Source organism: Panthera onca, chromosome D2 (assembly GCF_046562875.1).
Source record: "Panthera onca isolate mPanOnc1 chromosome D2, mPanOnc1 haplotype 2, whole genome shotgun sequence".
Taxonomy (NCBI): domain Eukaryota; kingdom Metazoa; phylum Chordata; class Mammalia; order Carnivora; family Felidae; genus Panthera; species Panthera onca.
Window position 1 is genome coordinate 34,881,872 of NC_138349.1, and position 18,244 is coordinate 34,900,115.

General features: G+C 40.5%; 1 protein-coding gene and 1 long non-coding RNA gene across 2 annotated transcripts in view; one reads left to right on the plus strand and one right to left on the minus strand.

Annotated features, from left to right (window-relative positions):
* Nucleotides 1-7,909, minus strand: part of EXOC6 (exocyst complex component 6) — a 296,986-nt gene extending 289,077 nt beyond the window's left edge. Inside the window, exon 1 of the mRNA XM_078434598.2 lies at nucleotides 7,781-7,909. Within this exon, the coding sequence (XP_078290724.1) occupies nucleotides 7,781-7,839 (59 nt within the window). The 5' untranslated portion in view covers nucleotides 7,840-7,909. The remainder of the gene's footprint in view (nucleotides 1-7,780) is intronic.
* LOC132685111 (uncharacterized) lies at nucleotides 6-880 on the plus strand. Its single transcript, XR_013550528.2, has 2 exons — nucleotides 6-177; nucleotides 281-880. It is a non-coding gene; the product is annotated as an uncharacterized LOC132685111 (long non-coding RNA).
* Nucleotides 7,910-18,244: the final 10,335 nt, after the last annotated feature.

Consider the following 18,244-nt stretch of genomic DNA (forward strand, 5'->3'; position numbering starts at 1 on the left):
GCCCACCGCAGAGAAGAGGGAACTCCGCAGAGAAGAAACTAGCAACGAAGCCCCAAAGGTGGAAGTGCAGCCTGAGAAACTTGAGCCGGCCCGCGACTGTGCGGGCCTTGCCACTCACTCTGCAGGGTGTGGCGTGCAGGACCCCTCCGGCTTCACAAGACTGATATGCCTCCTGTGGTGAGCACATTCCATATGCACTTTTCACACACCATTTCATCCCTATCATTTATTCCATATGATAAGGCTATTAGGCAGGTGCTGTAATTTTTCCATTTTTCAGACAGAGAAACAGAAGCCCAAAGAGGTGAAATAACTTGCCCCAGGACGCACAAGCAGGAAACAGAGGAGCCAGGATTCAAACCCCCTGTGTGGCCATCCCTGGAGCCCAGACTCTGACCGCAGCCACTTCAGCTTTCAAGTGAAAATCAAGATGATGAGGTAAAGGTTAGTGCTGCCTCCAACTGACACTGGGGATTGGAGCAATCTTGTCTCCTCCCTTGTAGGTAATATTTTGGGTTTCCTTCCTTGCACACAGCCAGGCAAATGACTGCAATTCTAAAAAGAGATAAATATAAAAACAAGAAGTGAAACACTACAGACACCTGAAACCCGACCATTTCTGCAAGCTCGAGCTAGCAGAGTCGCCTCGCAACAGAAATAGTTCTGTCCTGTTTAGATAGGCTTTGTTTTGCTACATGGCTGCATATGCAGTGAAGTGATATCAAGTCCTGAGGGTCCACTCCTTTGATGAGTTAAACACACAAAGGCCTACATTTTGATGTAATCTGATAGCATGTAGTTAAGTCCTAGACAAAGTGCAACTGTGAGGAAGTGATAAACCCAACTTCCTGCACAAAGCCGCCTGAGATAACACTTTCCATGGACTGGAGAAAAAAAGAGAGAGAGAGAGAGAGAGAGAGAGAGAGACATGATTGCTACAGAATTTTAAAAGAACTATTCCATTCTTAATAAATAAACCCTTCTCCATGGGGCTCCAGCAACAGCTAAATAAAACGGACTGCAGTCAGGTGACTATGTAGTATTTCCACATATGAGTTAATTCTCACTTTTATTCATAGACAGTGTCAATCACTGGAGATTCACTTGATTTTTTTCTCTTAAGAGTACTCTAGTTCAAACTCAAAATCTCAGGTATCTTCTTGGCCAGAACATCCCTGCAGTTGACCAAGAACTCGAATTGAGGGAATTGAGTTTGCATTAACTGGCTTAATGGTGTTCCCACTGAGTCATTAAAGAGGTTGAATCAGTCTGAATAAACACACATTGGAAGAGTTGTCAGATTATGGAAGGACCAATAACTATTTCCACAATGCCAAAACAAGGTCAGTCATGGTTTCACTAAGGGTTCTCAAGAACCATGTCCTATCTAAACAACCAATAAGGGCTGACTGTGCTGGGAATTTTCTGTGAATACATTTACTCCTTTACTAATATAGCAAATATTGTAGAGATTTTTAGCTCACAATATTCCCCAAAGAGCACCTACTATGTGCTAGGAAATACAATAGCAAACACAGAAAGAAACAGCCCCTTCCCTCAAAGACTAGTTAGGAAGATGAATAGTAAAGTAAACATAGGAATATGTGTAAATCACAAATTTTATTGAGTGCTTTGACGAGAAAGGACAGGGTGGCCTGATTTCGGTTTTGGATGAGGTGATCACTTCCCTGATGATGTGATATTTAGGCCTGAATCATTCAAGCAGACCAAGAGGGAGGGAAGACAGTTTCGGCAGAGAAAACAGGCCATATCAAGGCCTTGAGTTGGCAAACAGCATGGTGCCTTCAGAAGCTAAAGGAAGGCCATGTGTCCAGAATAAATTAAATAAGGAGAGAGATAGAGTCTGATATAATCCTGGAAAGCACAGAGGAGCCAGATCAGGCAAGGGCCTTGCAGGCCATGTAAAGAAGTTTGGCTTTATCGTGAGCATACTGGGGATTATTCCAGAAAACACTGCTGAACCTCTAATAGTGTTTTGTTTGTACATTGTTTACTAGGCAAGGCTCTCAGAGAAATGAAGCAGCCTTAACATTCTTTGGGGAATATTGTGAGATAAAAATCTCTACAAGTAATCTGGAGCATTAAAGGTATTCCCCTCAGTTCAGCCAGTTCAGCCAAGCCACAAACTGGGAGGGGGGAAAAATCAGAATGATAAAAAAATTTAACGAACCATGTCATTTTATTATTTTGATATGATTATAGAGTCACATGGTTGTACATATAGATACACTCGCCATATGGACAAATCCTCTTGTTTCACAAAAGAAACTAAGGCCCAGAAATAGACTTTGGAGATGCCTTTGCTGCAGTCATTGGGATGGGAAAGTGAATGTCCTGCTGCTGAGAATATCACAATGGATCTGAAAAACTGGGCTTCCAACATGTAAAACCAGCTTCAAGTTTTCTTTCATTAGGGCTTCTTAATGTGTTGGTTTTATTCCACAATCAAGTGATGCTTTAAATCTTTCAGGCACAGGTTAATAAAAGTCATTTTTTCCTCTTGTGTCTATTTCCAAGCCCTAACCCATGTTTCTGAGAACCTACTCTGCGTAAACCCCACTGGCTACCTGGCCCTCAACTGATGGGTTTTGAAGCACCGAGTATGATTAGAGATTTGCTTTTGATTCTGAGGCTCGTGACAAGGGATCCTGGCCCTGAAGCTAGGGAATTTGCTGGTTTGAGATTGAATCAAGTTCTTAAAAAAAAGGATTGACACTTCAGGGCCAACCAGACATTGCCTTTGCTATTCTGATGACTTTCGACTTGGGGCTGAGTGGATTCCTGCTATGTAGTAGCATTTTGACCTCAGTACAGTTTCATTTAGTTGACCTCAGAGAAAATCCTCTACCTCTCTGGGCCTCTACTTCTCTTCAGATGATGCCTAAGACACTTACATGTCCAACATTCTATATGTTGGCAAGACAAATAAAAAAAGTTTAGAATCTTGACAGAAAATGTCCTTAGCAGCTCACTTCCTATAATAGAATGGAAAGAAGGAAGGAAGGAAGGAAGGACAGAAGAAGACTGGGGTTGGAGGAGAGAGAAGGAGGGAGGGAGAGAAGGTAAAAAGGAAGGAAAAGAAGGAAGAAGTCATTAGTGAACAAAACTAAGGAAGGAAAAAAGGCAAAAGCTGTGCTTTCCATACCGCTCTGCAACCTTAACAGAAATAGATTGGGCTTGAGTTGTGAATAAGTTATTGTTTATTTAGCCATCAAAACACAGCCCAGTGGAGTATACTTAAGCATCCTTTGCAGATTAAGATTCTGGATACCTATGCGTCAGCAACTTCTGTTTAAGAAAACAAATGAAGTTTCAGGAAAAAAATTGTTAGAGAAGAGTTATGCTTTTTTTTTTTTGAAATATTTCAGGGTTGCCTGGGTGGCTCAGCCTGTTAAGGACCAGACTTCAGTTCAGGTCATGATCTCACAGTTTGTGAGTTTCAGCCCCGCATATGGCTCTCTGCTATCAGTGCGGAGCCCGCTTTGAATCCTCTGTCTCCCTCTCTCTCTGCTCCTCCCTTGCTCTCTCTCTCTCAAATAAACAAATATTTTTCTTAAAAAGAAAAATAAATAAATTTGAAATGCCTTATATTGCAAAGATTTTGTAAATCATTGACATCTACGGAAATCACTTAGCCCAGAGGCTAGCACTTAGTAAGTACTCAGTAAATGTTATTTAATGCTATAATTCATACTACAGAGAACCAGAAAACTTGAAATCCAGACCTCTGAACGGATAGCTATGTGATTTAAGCAGGTGTCTCTGCCTCTCTAAGTCTGTTTTCCAAATCTGAAAGAAGAATGGATTGGATTCAATTGAATGAGGTGGCATACAGAGCTTCTCCAGCTGCTATTCTCCAAGTCCATTTCAATTGTGTTAGGGCCCCCATGTTTGAATTGAACATTAATATTTTAATGAAAATAATTTCTTTCTCACACCGTATTGTAAAGCACCTGCATAACTTTGCAGAGCATTTCTCTTTCCTTCCCTAAGCAGATTCTGGAGCACTAAAATTAAAGAGAAGTAAAGGGGATTAACATTTCCCTAAAAGGACCAATTGGAAGGGCAACTTCAGGGCACTAGTTAAAATGTCAGTCCCCTTAATAAATGTCCAGTTAGGGAGTCTGGTCCTAGTACTGCATTGTAGTATTTAGAGGACTGTGAGAGTGGGGTCAAGCTCTGTTGGCTCTTAACTCCATCACAACATCTGCTCAAGACTCAGGACTTCCTAAAACTGGATTTTAAACACCCCTAAGAGACTGCCATTTCCCTGAGGGTTTCTCTTCAAGTAAAAATGTTTTTGCCTCCCAAATTGAGTCAACACATCTGTTCCTACCTATCTTAAAAGCTTCATCAATTCAATAATTGTCCAAAAGGAAGAGGGAAAAAAAAAAGCTATTGTGTGATGAAAACTTTTGGCAAATCTTATGAAAACACATTCTTAAAACATCTCTCATTTCTGAGAAACAAAGTAAAATGTATGAATTGTGTTTTGTTTCATGACGAACAAAATGATTCATTGCTACAATGAGGTATTTTGACCATATCTACATAAAACAAGTATGAACATTCAATTGAAAAAATAAAAATAACTCAATTAGAAAAATAAACTTTGAGTACCTCCTCTCTAAACGGCACTGAACTTGGCCTCAAAAAACTAGGCAGGTTGTCATGCTCAAGTTTAAGTTATTTAGGTGTTAGCTGTAGCTTCTATGCACTGAGAAGTTTCTTTACAGCTACTTCTCTGTGCTAACACAGTAGCCTCCAGCCACATGTGGCTACTGAGTGCTTGAAATGTGGCTGGTTAAATTGAGATGTTTTATAAGAGTAAAATACACACTAGATTTAGAAGATTTAGGGCAAAAAGAGAATGTAAAATGTCTCATTAATAATTTTACATCAATTATATATTAAAATGACACTATTTTGAATATGTTGGGTTAAAAATATTTTATTCACTTAGGGGCCCCTGGGTAACTCAGTGGGTTAAGCATCTGACTTTGACTCAGGTTATGATCTCACAGTTTGTGTGTTCGAGCCCCACGTCGGGCTCTGTGCTGGTGGTGCAGAGCCTGCTGGGATTCTCTCTCTCTCTCTCTCTCTCTCTCTCTCTCTCTCTCTGCCCTTTCCCACTTTCATTCTCTCTTGCTCTCAAAATAAATAAACTTAATAAAATATATGTACATATATACATATACGTATAATTGTGTGTGTGTATGTATATATATATGTATGTGTATATGTGTGTGTATATATATATATACACATATATATATGTATGTGTATATGTGTGTATATGTGTATATATATACACATATACACACACAATTCACTTAAATTCATCTGTTTCTTTTCACCTTTTTAACATACCTATTAGAAAAATCTAAAATCTCAGGCACCTGGGTGGCTCAGTCAGTTAAACGTCCAACTCTTGATTTCAGCTGACATCATGATCTCTCGGTTCATGAGTTCAAATCCCACATCCCTCCGTGCTGACAGCACAGAGCGTGCTTGGGATTCTCTTTCTCTCCTTCTCTCTCTCTCTCTCTCTCTGCTGCTCCCCAGCTCACACACACGCGGGCACTCCCTCTCAAAATAAATAAATGAACTTTAAAAATATGAAAACAATTCTTAAAGTATATAATGAAAAAATACTCACCCTCACTTATAATTAAAGAAATATAATTAAGACAAAGTAAGGCAAGTATTTAAAAGTTTCATAATACCTACTGTTGATGTTGATGAAGGGAAACAGCATTTTCATATGCTATTTGTGGGAGTATAAATTGGTACAAGCTCTTTAAAGGGCAACTCAGCAATAGCTATCAAAATTTACAGTGTACGTACCCTTTTTTCCATTTCAGGAATTTTACCCTCGGTTATACTGATACATTGATGCAAATCTTGTGATAGCAAAAGACTGCAAATGATCTAAAGGTCCATAAATAGGAAACTGGCTAAATGTTTTGGTATATTCATACACTGGAATACTCTATTGCCAGTAAAAAATGATGATGGTCTCGATATTATTATTAGTAGTATTAAGAATTATAATATTAAGAAATATTAAATGTAAAAGCACAGTGCAGGAATTCGTTATTTACTCAGAATTATTTGAGATTATATTTTCTGCCAACAAAATGGAAGTCTAAAATAATCATTAAATTGAATTATAGAAAAAAGTTATATTTTTTCTTCATCAGCTGAACTGGGGAGACTAAACATTTATACTTACTACATTTGTGTTTATAGAGGTCCTTCTGGAATCAGGACAGATTGAAGAGGACTAGGACTAGAAGATATCTTATGTAAGGGCAGGGCACATGATAGACACTCAGTAAAGGCTTGTTGTCATTATTAGTCATAGTAACTCAAGCTAAAAGAGATGCAAACTATACAAAGCTAGTGATGGCAGAAAAAAAAAAGAGGAGAGAACCACGTGATAGCTAGAGAAAAAGTAGAGCTGGTGACTGATAGTGGGTAGAAGCTAGTAAACTGGAGCAAGCCTTCAGGATAATATCCAAAGTGGAGGGAGGAGCCAGGTGGATGAAGGAGCCCATCTCTGAGTCAAGACATTTAGGAGAATGTGCAGCTTTGAGGAAAAGATAAATTCACTTTGGGACTTATAAATTTAGACAGCCTTGTGAATCTCCAAATATATCCGCTGGGTAACTGGATCCATCTCTCCAGGATTCAGTGGGAGAGGATTAAGTTAGAGTATCTATCTTCTATGATGAAAATGGAAATAAGAGATGAAGATGAAACAGAGATGAGAGATGGGTTGAAGATGAAAGATGGTGATGGAGAGGAGAGAGGAGAGCTAGGGATGAAGAAGAAGGATGGTGATGAAGATGAATGTGAAAGGAGAGATGAGAGATGGAGACCAAGATGAGAGGCAGAGATGGAGATGAGAGTTGGAGATGGAGATGAGAGCTGGAGATGGAGATGAGAGTTGGAGGTGGAGATGAGAGTTGGAGGTGGAGATGAGAGACGGAGATGAGAGATGGAGATGAGAGATGAGAGACGGAGATGGAGATGAGAGATGGAGGTGGAGATGAGAGACGAGAGATGGAGGTGGAGATGAGAGATGGAGAAGTAGGAGGCTGGGGAAGGGAAAAGGGGAGATAGAGATATTGGAGATGGACATAGAAATGAGGAGACAGAGACAGAGAAAGACAGAGAATCCCAGCAGCTCATATGTTGTGTGAATGGCCAGGCAACTTCTCAAAATGGCCCAACCACTTGTTGGCGGGACACCGCAGACTACATTTAACTTGAGTGAAGCCTCAAATGGCCATTCCATAGTGTGGGTGCTTGCCTTAGTGGCACTATTTCTCAGGGCTAGTAAATTCAAGTTTGGAAGAGAGAATAATCATTCTTTTCACAAATCTTTACTAAGCACCACCCCCCCCCAGACACTGTACTAGGTGCTGAAGTTAATAGTGGTTGTAGTGATTGCAAATTATATCTACAAATTGTTTTATAATTATCTCCTCAAATGATAAAGCTATGAATGTGGGCCTCTTCCCTTGAATGTGGGACAAATTTAGTGACTTGATTTTAACAAACAAAATGTTACACTATGACTTCTGAGACTAGGTCATAAAAAGCAATGTGGCTTCCTCCTTGATCTCTCTTGGATCACTCATTCTTGGGAAAACCAGCTACCAAGACATGAGGACACTGGAGCGGCCCTATGGAAAGGTCCATGTGGTGAGGAACTGAAGCCTTCCACCATCAGCCATGTAAGGGAACCAACCTGGAAGGGGATCCTCCAGTTTCAGTAAAGCCTTTAGATGACTGCAACCACAGAAACATTTTGACTGCAACTTCATAAGAGATCCCAAGCCACAGCCACCTAGTCAAGCTGCTCCCAAATTCCTGATCACAGAATCTGTAAGATAATAAATACCTATTGTTGCTTTAAGCCAGGAAGTTCTGGGGTAATTTGTTACCTAGCAATAGAAAAAGTGGTAGACAAGACAAACATGGTCCCTTCCCTCATTCTGGGAGCTGGTAATAACCTATTATTGCACAAATGTAGAAGCAACGTGAGTCAAATCATGCCAGCAAACCTGTACGAATGTTATAATGTTCCATCAACATGGAATGTGAAAAGGAGATTTGTTATATTGTTATATTAGTGTGACCGGGATATCAATTTGGAGTCTGCTTTGTCACCCAAAGGGACAGCGTGTCTTCATGACATGATCATTGTAGAGATGGTGGCAAATGATGGTGGGCTCTAGGGCTGTTAGATCTAGTGGATTCAGGTCAGAGAAAGTGCAATGGCAAACCAACCCCCATGCAAACCATGGTAAATGGAGAGCAGAGACCAAGAGCCTCACCGAGAAAACTGGTCTACATCACCCCAGCCTCCTACTAGGTCTTCCTGCCTCTAGTATCGATACTCTCCAGTGCACCTCACATGGGAAACCAGAAGATTCTTCTTCAATCGCTGCTTCATTACGTAGCCTTCTCCTCTACACACACACAAATCTTAGCTAGGTTCCCACTCCTACAGGTAAAGTATCTCAGCATGGCATTTACGGCTCTCCTCAGTCTGGCTCCAGCTCACCTTTTCATGATTCCCCTATTTATACCCCATCTTTAGATAAACTGAAAATCCTGAAGTTCTCCCAATGTGTCTTCATTTTCAGGCTTCAAACCTTTTGTCAAGTCATTCTCTCAACCTGGAAGCCCATTCCACCCCTCATCCACCTCACTGTATGCTAGCTATCCAACAAAGATGTTCTTAAATGCTTCTCCATGAAATAGTCTCTGATCCCTTTAGCTCATAGAGTATTTCCCTCTTCTGGATGCATCATTAATGGAATTGGTAGGATATAAGTCCTTTTCTGCGTACGCTATAATCACACACATATATATTACACACATATGTGTGTAGCTCATCACCTCTACCAAGCTTCTTATAAGCTTCATCTTTGTATCAACTTGGTCCTAAGCTTCCTCTTTTTACCCTCTCCTCTCTCCTTAAATGATCCATGACATATAACTTCATCCATCATCTATATACTAGATATCTCCAGCCCTGACCTCTTGTCTGTGTTACAGACCTCTACTTATACCTGCTATGTAACATACTCTCATGGGTGTCTCAAGGCTCTTCACAGTCATCATGATCAGTGGAAACTCATAGTGCCCCCACCCAACTCAGGACTCCTCCATGTTTCCTTTCTCAGTAAATGCCATCCAACACCCAACCAGCCATCCAATTCTGCAAGCCAGAATCTAGGGGTCCTCTTTGAACTCTCCCAACTGTCAACCTCTGTGTCTAATCCATCACTAGGTCTTATTGATCTTACCTTCTAAATAGTTTTCAAATCCCAAACTTTCCTCCATCTCCACTGACACCCCCTGAATCCAAGCTATCATCAGTCCTCACCTTGTCCACCATCTTCTATCTAGTATCCTAACCAGCCTCCCCACATCAACTCTAGCCTCACAACTCCAATCCATTCTAGGTCATATGAATAGAATGGCATTTGGGTTTTAAAACTCAAATCTGTCCAGGTCATTGCTAAAGGTTTAAAGCCTTCAATGACTTTCCATTGTTCTTAAGACAAACATCCAAATCCTTAATATAAACTAACCACTGGACCCTCCATCATCTGGCCCATTTACCTCTCCAGCCTAATTTTGTGTTCAGTATTTCAGTCACAGGGGACTACTTTCAGTTCCTCAAAAGTGCTCCGCTCTCTACAGCCTTTACACATGCTGTTTCTTCTCATTCCATCTACCACTTTTGCCTAATAAAACTCCTGTTCATCCTTCTTTTTTATTTTTTTTTTTTTTATTTTAGAAAGAGAAAAAGAGCACACAAGCGGGGGAGAGGGGCAGAGAAAAAGAGAGAGAGAATCTTTAAGCAGGCTCCACACTCTGCTCAGTACAGAGCTGGACTCAGGGCTCAGCCACACAACCATGAGATCAAGACCTGAGACGAAATCGAGTCGGATGTTCAACCACCTGAGCCACCCAGGTGCCCCTCCTGTTCATCCTTCTAATCTTAGCTCAGACCTCAGCTCCTCAGAGAAACCTCCCCAGCCAGATCTGGTCCCTCATTTACATGTTCTCATTGTTCCCTGTATTTCCTTTATTGTATTTATATTGCTTATAATTACATATTTTTTTTATTATTTGAGGGCAGAAATCATACTTGTTTTATTCTTTTACATTTTATCTCCAGTACATAAAGAGTATAGGAGCTACTCAACCAAATTTGCCTTAAAAACATTAAAGGAAGAAATGAAGGAAGGAAGTAAAAAATTCAAGTAATCACTGACAAAATCTAGATAGACCAAAGTTCATCAAAATATATCTATGGACATATGTATTTCATTGCCAATATCTTGAATATACATTAAGTTTTCTTGAAACCTAAATTTTCATATTTTTCTCTATTTTATATTTGTATCAATTAGCATTTTACATGGCTGAAAATAACTGACCGCAGTTAAACAAACAGAGTTTTCATTTTTCTCTCCTAATAGAAGGTTTGAAGTAGGGCTAAAACAACTGGTAAAAGTCGTCAGCAAGGGCGCCTGCGTAGCTCAGTCGGTTAAGCATCCAACTTTGGCTAGGTCATGATCTCACGGTTGGTGGGTTTGAGCCCGACAGCTCAGAGCCTGGAACCACCTTTGGATTCGGTGTCTCCCTGTCTCTCTGCCCATCTCCCACTTGCTCTCTCTTTCTCTCTCTCTCTCTCTCTCAAAAATAAAAAATAAAAATAAAAAGAAGTCAGCAAAATCACAGGCTCTTCTAACTTCTTTCTCTGCCACTCTTAGAGCCCAACTTTCTTCCTCAGCATTAAAAGCTAAGCTGTTGCCCCTCCAATATGCTATTCATACTCCAGGCAGAAAAAGGGGAAAGATAAAGGGCAAAATGTGTGTGTCAACTGGACTCATCTCTCTTTATCAAGAAAACAAAAAATGGCTTTCCTGGAAGCCCCACACAGGAAACTTTTACCTATATCTCAACCCCAGACTGGGGTTGTGGCCACTCTACCTACAAATGAGTTGGGGAAGGTATATGTTCTTAAACAGACATACTGTCTGACACACAACTGTAAGTATAATAATGAGGAATAAGGGGATACTGGAGATAGGAAGGCCACCCAAGAGTGTCTGTCACACTCTGCCACAAACAATCAGACTAACTGGATTCCAAGGCTTGGACTCAATCTCAGAAGCCTAGACGAAAGTGATCTTTTTCAAGTTGAAATTTTGAGAAAAGAAATTCAGGTTCTGCATATATGCTGCTAAGCTTGTATGGATGAAAAATGAAAAATTCTATCAAATACGTAGTTGTTTTATCTATGCAATACTAAATCTATCTGCTTAACCAAACACCTGGAATAATCTTTCCTTCTTAAAATGCTATTCTTACCACTGTATATTCTTTTTTTGAGAGAGACACAGCATGCACAAGTGGGAGAGGGAGAAAGAGAATTGCCCTTGTATGTTCTTAATTAAAAAATTAACTTTGAAGAAGTTAAGTCACTATCAAAACTTAAGCCTGCAATTAAAGCCTGCTGCCATTATGCAGTTTCATTCACACCTTTCATGCGGATATTTAGGTTCTGAGGGAGCAAATGAGACTCTCCACACATCCATTAAATGAAAAGTGTAGAATAAGCATGTAGCCAATTCAGCTGTAGTTAAAACCTAAGAAATCAGAAGGCTAAGTAAGAAGAATGAAGAATGCAAGGGATTTACAGGGGCACCTGGGCGGCTCAGTTGGCGAAACATCCAACTCTTGATCTCGGCTCAGGTCATGGTCTCATGGTTCATGAGACTGAGCTCTGCATCAGGCTCTGCGCTGACAGTGTGGAGCCTGCTTGGGATTCTCTCTCTCCCTCTCTCTTTGCCCCTCCCCCACTTGCATGTGCACAGTCTCTCTCAAAATAAATAAATAAATTTTAAAAAGAAAGAATGCAAGGGATTGATAGAGTTATTGAGCCCATTCTAGACAGAGTTTAGAATGAGAAAAGCAGAGTGATCTGTGGGGAGAGGTTTCCTCAACAGGGAAATGATGTTTGGTAACTCAGACGCAAGGACAGATGAAGTATGGAACATAAGCAACAAGAATATAACAAACAGGATATGCTTACTATGTGAAGGAATCTCTTTTTCAGTTAGTATCACTGCCTTTAATTAGTTCAATTCAACAAACATTTATTGACCATCACCTACGTGCCAGAAATTCTGGGAAAGGCTGGTATTCTTCCTTGCCCTGTTGGGCAAGAAAAAAAATATTATTGCTAGATGGAATTTTGGAGGGCACATATTTCTAATTTCCCACTTTAAAGATAAGAATATTGGGACACCTGGGTGGCTCAGTCAGTCGAGTGTCAGACTCAACTGTGGCTCAGGTCATGATCTCACTGGTTAGGAGATCAAGCCCTGAGTTGGGCCCGAAGTGACAGCATGGAGCCTGCTTGGGATTCTTTCTCCTTCTCTCTCCATCCCGTCCTTACTTGCATGTGTACATGCACATGCTCTCTCTCTCAAAATAAATAGATAAATAAGGTTTTTTTAAATAATCAAAAATAAATTAAATTAAATTAAATAACCAAATAGGGGCTCCTGGATGGTTCAGTCAGTTGAGTGTCCAACTTTGGCTCAGGTCATGATCTCATGGTTCATGAGTTCAAGCCCCATATGGGGCTCGCTGCTGTCAGCACATAGCCTGCTTTGGATCCTCTGTCCCCCTCTCTCTCTGCCCTTCCCCTGCTCATGCTCTCTCTCAAAAATAAATAAACATTAAAAATAAGATAAAATAAAATAAGATAAAATAAAATAAATAAAATAAAATAAAATAAAATAAAATAAAACAAATATAAGAATACTAAAGTCCAGGGGCAGCTGGGTGCCTCACCCTACTTCAGCTCATGCTGTCGAAGATCGTTGGTTCAAGCCGTGCATCAGGCTCTGTGCTTTCTGCACAGAGCCCACTTCGGATCCTCTGTCTCCCTCTCTCTCTGCAACTCCCTCACTAGCTCTCTCTCTCTCTCTCAAAAATAAATAAACATTAAATAAAAGAATATGAGGGTCCAGAAAAATTAAATGACTCCCTATCATCACCATTTAGTCAACAGAAAGCCACGGCTAAATCTAGGGTCTTCAGAGTCTCACCCAAACAAAATCCTTAAGACCTAGAGAGAGGTAATCTTCATGTCAGGGCAACTTCTCACTTTCAAAGACAATGGGGTTTTGTTGTTGCTACTGTTTTATTTCTTTCTTACAAATAATTTACCACTTTCAAAGGCATGCCATTCAAAACTTCTCCCTCATTCTCCAAGTTGCCAGGCTATTTTTCTTCATCGTCATCAAGCATATTCAGCAAGCTTGGGTGAACCTACCCAATGCTGACCACACTTCTCTCCCCCCTTCCTTCTCTCCCACACCATTTCCTCTGTCTTCCCTCCCTACCCTTCAGCACCTCCATGCACACCCGTTATGTTGATCTACACTTGTTAATTAGTGGTTTCAAGATGCTCTGATGTTATATCAGAGGCTATGTCTCCCAACTACTTTTGAGAGCTCCAGAAAAACAAACTCAAGGTTTGGAATGAGAAGAACCTGGATTACAACTGGAGCTCTGCCATTTACTGTGTAGCCTTTGGTAAACTGTTTAACATCATTAAGCCTCAGGCTCTTTGTGTGTTTAATGAGGAAAACCATACCTAATTCATAAGGATGATGCAAGTATTTCATGAGATAATGCCCCACAAGCACTGAATCGTATGAAGCTACACACTGGTATAAAATCAGGGCTCAATACATGTTATCACTTTTTTATTTGTTCCCACCCTCCCCTCTCTCCAAGGAATGCCTAACCTGTGTCATTGGTCAGACTTAGGTTCAAATCTTAGCTCTCTCACTGACCAGCTATACAACAGTGAGTGATTCTCATGACCTCTCTGAGCCTCCTAGAACAAAGTCTGGCTTGGTGGGCCATATCCAATATTTTCTGACTGAATAAGCTACAGATTCCTTATAAATAACACAGAGATAATAAGCCTCACCTCACATGATTGTTGGATGAGCTAAATGAGATCATGTAAAGCAAAGTATCTGCCATGTTCCCTTCTTCAGCTTAATTGATGAACTGATTACCTTGGAAGGGGATGGATTCATTGGATGCTAGATCAAGAGTCTTTAATTCACATGATCTATTATTATTTACCTATATTTCTTTATTTGTTTCCCTCAATAGTTCTTGGGGGAGGGTATGGTAAGGACACATAATACCTCTCTTCATCTGAATTGTAGGTCAACTGAGAAATAAGACAAAGGACAATCAGATAAGGTTCAAAGTATCCCCTCTATGAAGCCGATATGGAAACTGGATTTATGTGAAGCAAGAGGCCCCCTTGCACCGAACCTGTTAGGCTGCCTTACCTACTCAGGAGCACTGGACCACCATGGGCCTCCCCACCCTCACCCCAGAGTGGAGACCTGCTCCTGGAGGAGTAGATCAAAGTGTATAGTCTCTACAGGCAGACTGCAACCCAAAGAAAGAATGAGAGAAAGAAGATATGCCCTCGCAGGCTCCTTTCCTCTCCCATTCAAGTAACTCACTCCATCTCCCCAGGGGAGCAGTGAAAGTGGGGCAGAGGCCAAGAGTATTTGGGGAAAATCTCTTGTCCTGGAAAATAAAAAGTCAGCAAGAAGCATTCCAGGCATCTGCCACCTAACAAACTCTATATGCAAAATGGGTTGCATAGGCCCCCTCAGTCCCTCTGCCCTACCGCAAGAATTCGAGGGTACCTGGAATAGAGGTGAAGAGCCCAGCCTGGAGGCAGGCTGCCTAGTTTTGAATCCAGGCTCTGTCACTTACTAGTTCTGTTTCCTCTAGCAAGTTATGTACTCTTCCTGGGCCTCCATCTGGTCATCTATAAAGTGCAGGAATTGACAGGATGGCTGTGAGGATTAGATGAAAGGTCTATGAAGCGCCCCAAACACGAAGGGATAAGAGCAGAACAAGTGAAGTTATTATTACTGGTGAGTTTCTTATAAAAGCTGTAGGCTCCTTAGAGTAAAAGGTGAAATAAAATACCATGCCGCTCAAGAATTGCAAGCCAACTATCGAATAGATCTCCCACAAACCCAAAGCAAAAAATAATTACAGTCAACTCCCGATCATACTTGTGATCTTAGGACCATGAAAACCATCTCCCAGTGACATTACCTCCTGCCCCAACTTCCCTCTTCATTCTGTTAAACCAAAGTCTCTTTGATCCCTTCCAAATTGAATTACACACAACTTTCTTGTCTTAGTCCTTTTAAATTACAGTCCTCCCTTATGGACATCTGTGAGGAGACTGTCAAAGAGAAAAATCCTATGAGATTTTGTATATTCTTAGGTCAGAGTTCTGGCTGAGGTTGGCAGAGATAAAAGGTGTTGGTTTGGGGTTTGTGACATAAGTGTGAGTCGTAGTTGCACTAAAAAAGAGTGGTCAGTTGGCTGCACTAGCCAAGAAGGATTCCTGGGAATCAGTCATACACGAGGAGGGCAGTGGGTATTCAAGGAAGGAAAGCTGAGAAAGATTCTAAATTGGAAGAGACTGGAAATATTTTACAGAAGTCTGAAATTTGTGTGGTGGGTGCTCTGGTCAGGACAAAGACCACAAAGCTGACTGAATAGATCTCTTCTCCTAAAACAGAAAAGCATACAATGGTGGTTATATGTGTAGTTTTGGAGTCAAATAGACCAGGGTTTAAGCCCCATTTTTACCCACTTCTTTGTTACATGACCTTGAGTAACTAACTCAAATATCAGTGTCCCTATGTATAAAACTGAGATAATAGCACCCACCTTAGGAGACTATGAAGAGAATTAAATAAAAGCAACGTGTATAAAATTCTCAGTACAGGGCCCTGCACATATCTGTGTCCACTAAAGTTGTTAATACTATCATACACAATAGAAAAAAACAGGTAAGGGGCTAATATCCAAAATATATAAAGAACTCCTACAACTCAATAACAAAGAGACAATCAATTTAAAAATAAGCAGGGGAACTAAATAAGCTTTTTTCCCAAAGAAGACATCCAAATGCCCAATAACTGCTTGAAAAATGCTCACCATCACTAATATTCAGGGAAATGTAAATCAAAAACCAGCATGAGAGATCACATCACGCCTGTTAGAAAGGTTATCATCAAGGAGACAAGAGATAACAAGTGTTGGCGAGGATGTGGAGAAAAGGAAGCCTTGTGCATGGTTTGTGGGAACGTAACTTGGTAACAGCCACTGTGGAAAACAGGATGGAGGTTCCTCAAAAAATTAAAAATAGAACTACTATGTGATCTAGCAATTCCACTTCTGGGTGTATAGCCAAAGGAAACAAAAATGGTATTGAAGAGTTACACGCAGTGCTATTCACAATAGCCAACGTATGGAAATAGCCCAAGTATCTGCCAGAAGATGAATGGATAAAGAAGATGTGGTGCCTATACACACTGGAATATTATTCAGCCATGAGAAAGAAGGAACTCCTGCCATTTGTGACAATATGGCTGCACCTTGAGGACACTGTGAGGTAAGTCAGAAATACTGTATGGTATCACATGTCTGTGGAATTTAAACGAGCCACGCTCATGAAAACAGAGTATAGAGTGGTTGTGACGAGTGCCTGAGGGATGGGGAAATAGTTAAGATGTTGTTTAAGGGTACAAACCTGCAGCTAGTAAATTAGTCCTGGAGATCTAATGTACAGTATGGTGATTATAGAGAACAGTACTGTATTAGAAGTATCACACTTGCTAAGAGACTAGATCTTTTTTAAAAGTTTGTTTATTTTTTTGTTTATTTATTTATTTTGAGAGAGAGAGAGAGAGAGTGTGTGTGTGTGTGTATGTGTGTGTATGCAAGTGAGCAAGGAAGGGGCAGAGAGAGAGACAGAATCCCAAGCAGGCTTCCCATTGTCAGCACGGAGCCCCATATGGCCTGATCCCAGGAACCGTGAGATCATGACCTGAGCTGAAATCAAGAGTCGGGTGCTTAACCGACTGAGTCACCCAGGTGCCCTCCTAAGAGATTGGATCTTAATTATTCTCACCACAAAAAAAATAATAATTATATGATATCATAGAGGTTTTAGCTAACACTACAATGGCAAATATATTGCAATATATAAATATATCAGATTAACATGTATATCTTAAATTTATACAATGTTACATACATATCAATTAAATCTCAAGTTTTTAAATGGAAAACCTCTGGGTTAATTCATAGACAGTTTTGTAATTATTATTTTCTTCCTCATTATGATGAGATTATCCACTTAACTTTAGAAATTAAATATAAGAGGGGAGTCTGGGTGGCTCAGTCAGTTAAGCATCTGACTTCAGCTCAGGTCATGATCTCATGGTTTGTGGGTTCAAGCCTCACATTGGGCTCTGTGCTAACAGCCCAGAGCCTGGAGCCTGCTTCAGATTCTATGTCTCCCTCTCTCTCTGCCCCACCCCCACTTGCACTCTGTCTCTCTCTGTCTCAAAAATGAATAAACATTTAAAAAATTAAAAAGAAAGAAAGGAAGGAAGGAAGGAAGGAAGGAAGGAAGGAAGGAAGGAAGGAAGAAAGGAAGAAAGAAAGTGTAAGAAATGAACCAAGGGGCTCCTGGGTGGCTCAGTCAGTTGAGTCTTGATTTCAGGCCAGGTCATGATGCCAGGGTATGAGATCAAGCCCTGCATCCATCTCCATGCTGAGCATGAACCCTGCTTAAGATTCTCTCTCTCTCCTTCTGCCCCTCTCCTTTGCTCAAGCGCTCTGTCTCTTGCTCTAAAATTAAAAATTAAAAGAAAAAGAAATGAACCAATAATTGAAACTATTACCAATTCTTTCCATTATTTCCAGTTACATGCTGGCAGGAAGCTTCTTGTTTTCTTTTTTGCAAGTAATCTCTACCTCTGACATGAGGCTCAAACTCAGGACCCTGAGATCCAGAATCACATGCTCTACTGACTGAGCCAGCCAGGCATCCCTGGCAGGAAGTTTCTTAAATCACAATATATACCCTATAAATCTTATGCTTTTAACCACTATGCATTTTTCCTATATTGAATCAATACTTGCATTCTTACTGCCATCAAAACTTCAACGCCTTTGGGTGATAATCGTATGTCAATGGAGGTTCATCAATTCTAACAAATGGACCACTCAGGTGGGGGATGTTGATACTGAGGGAAACCAT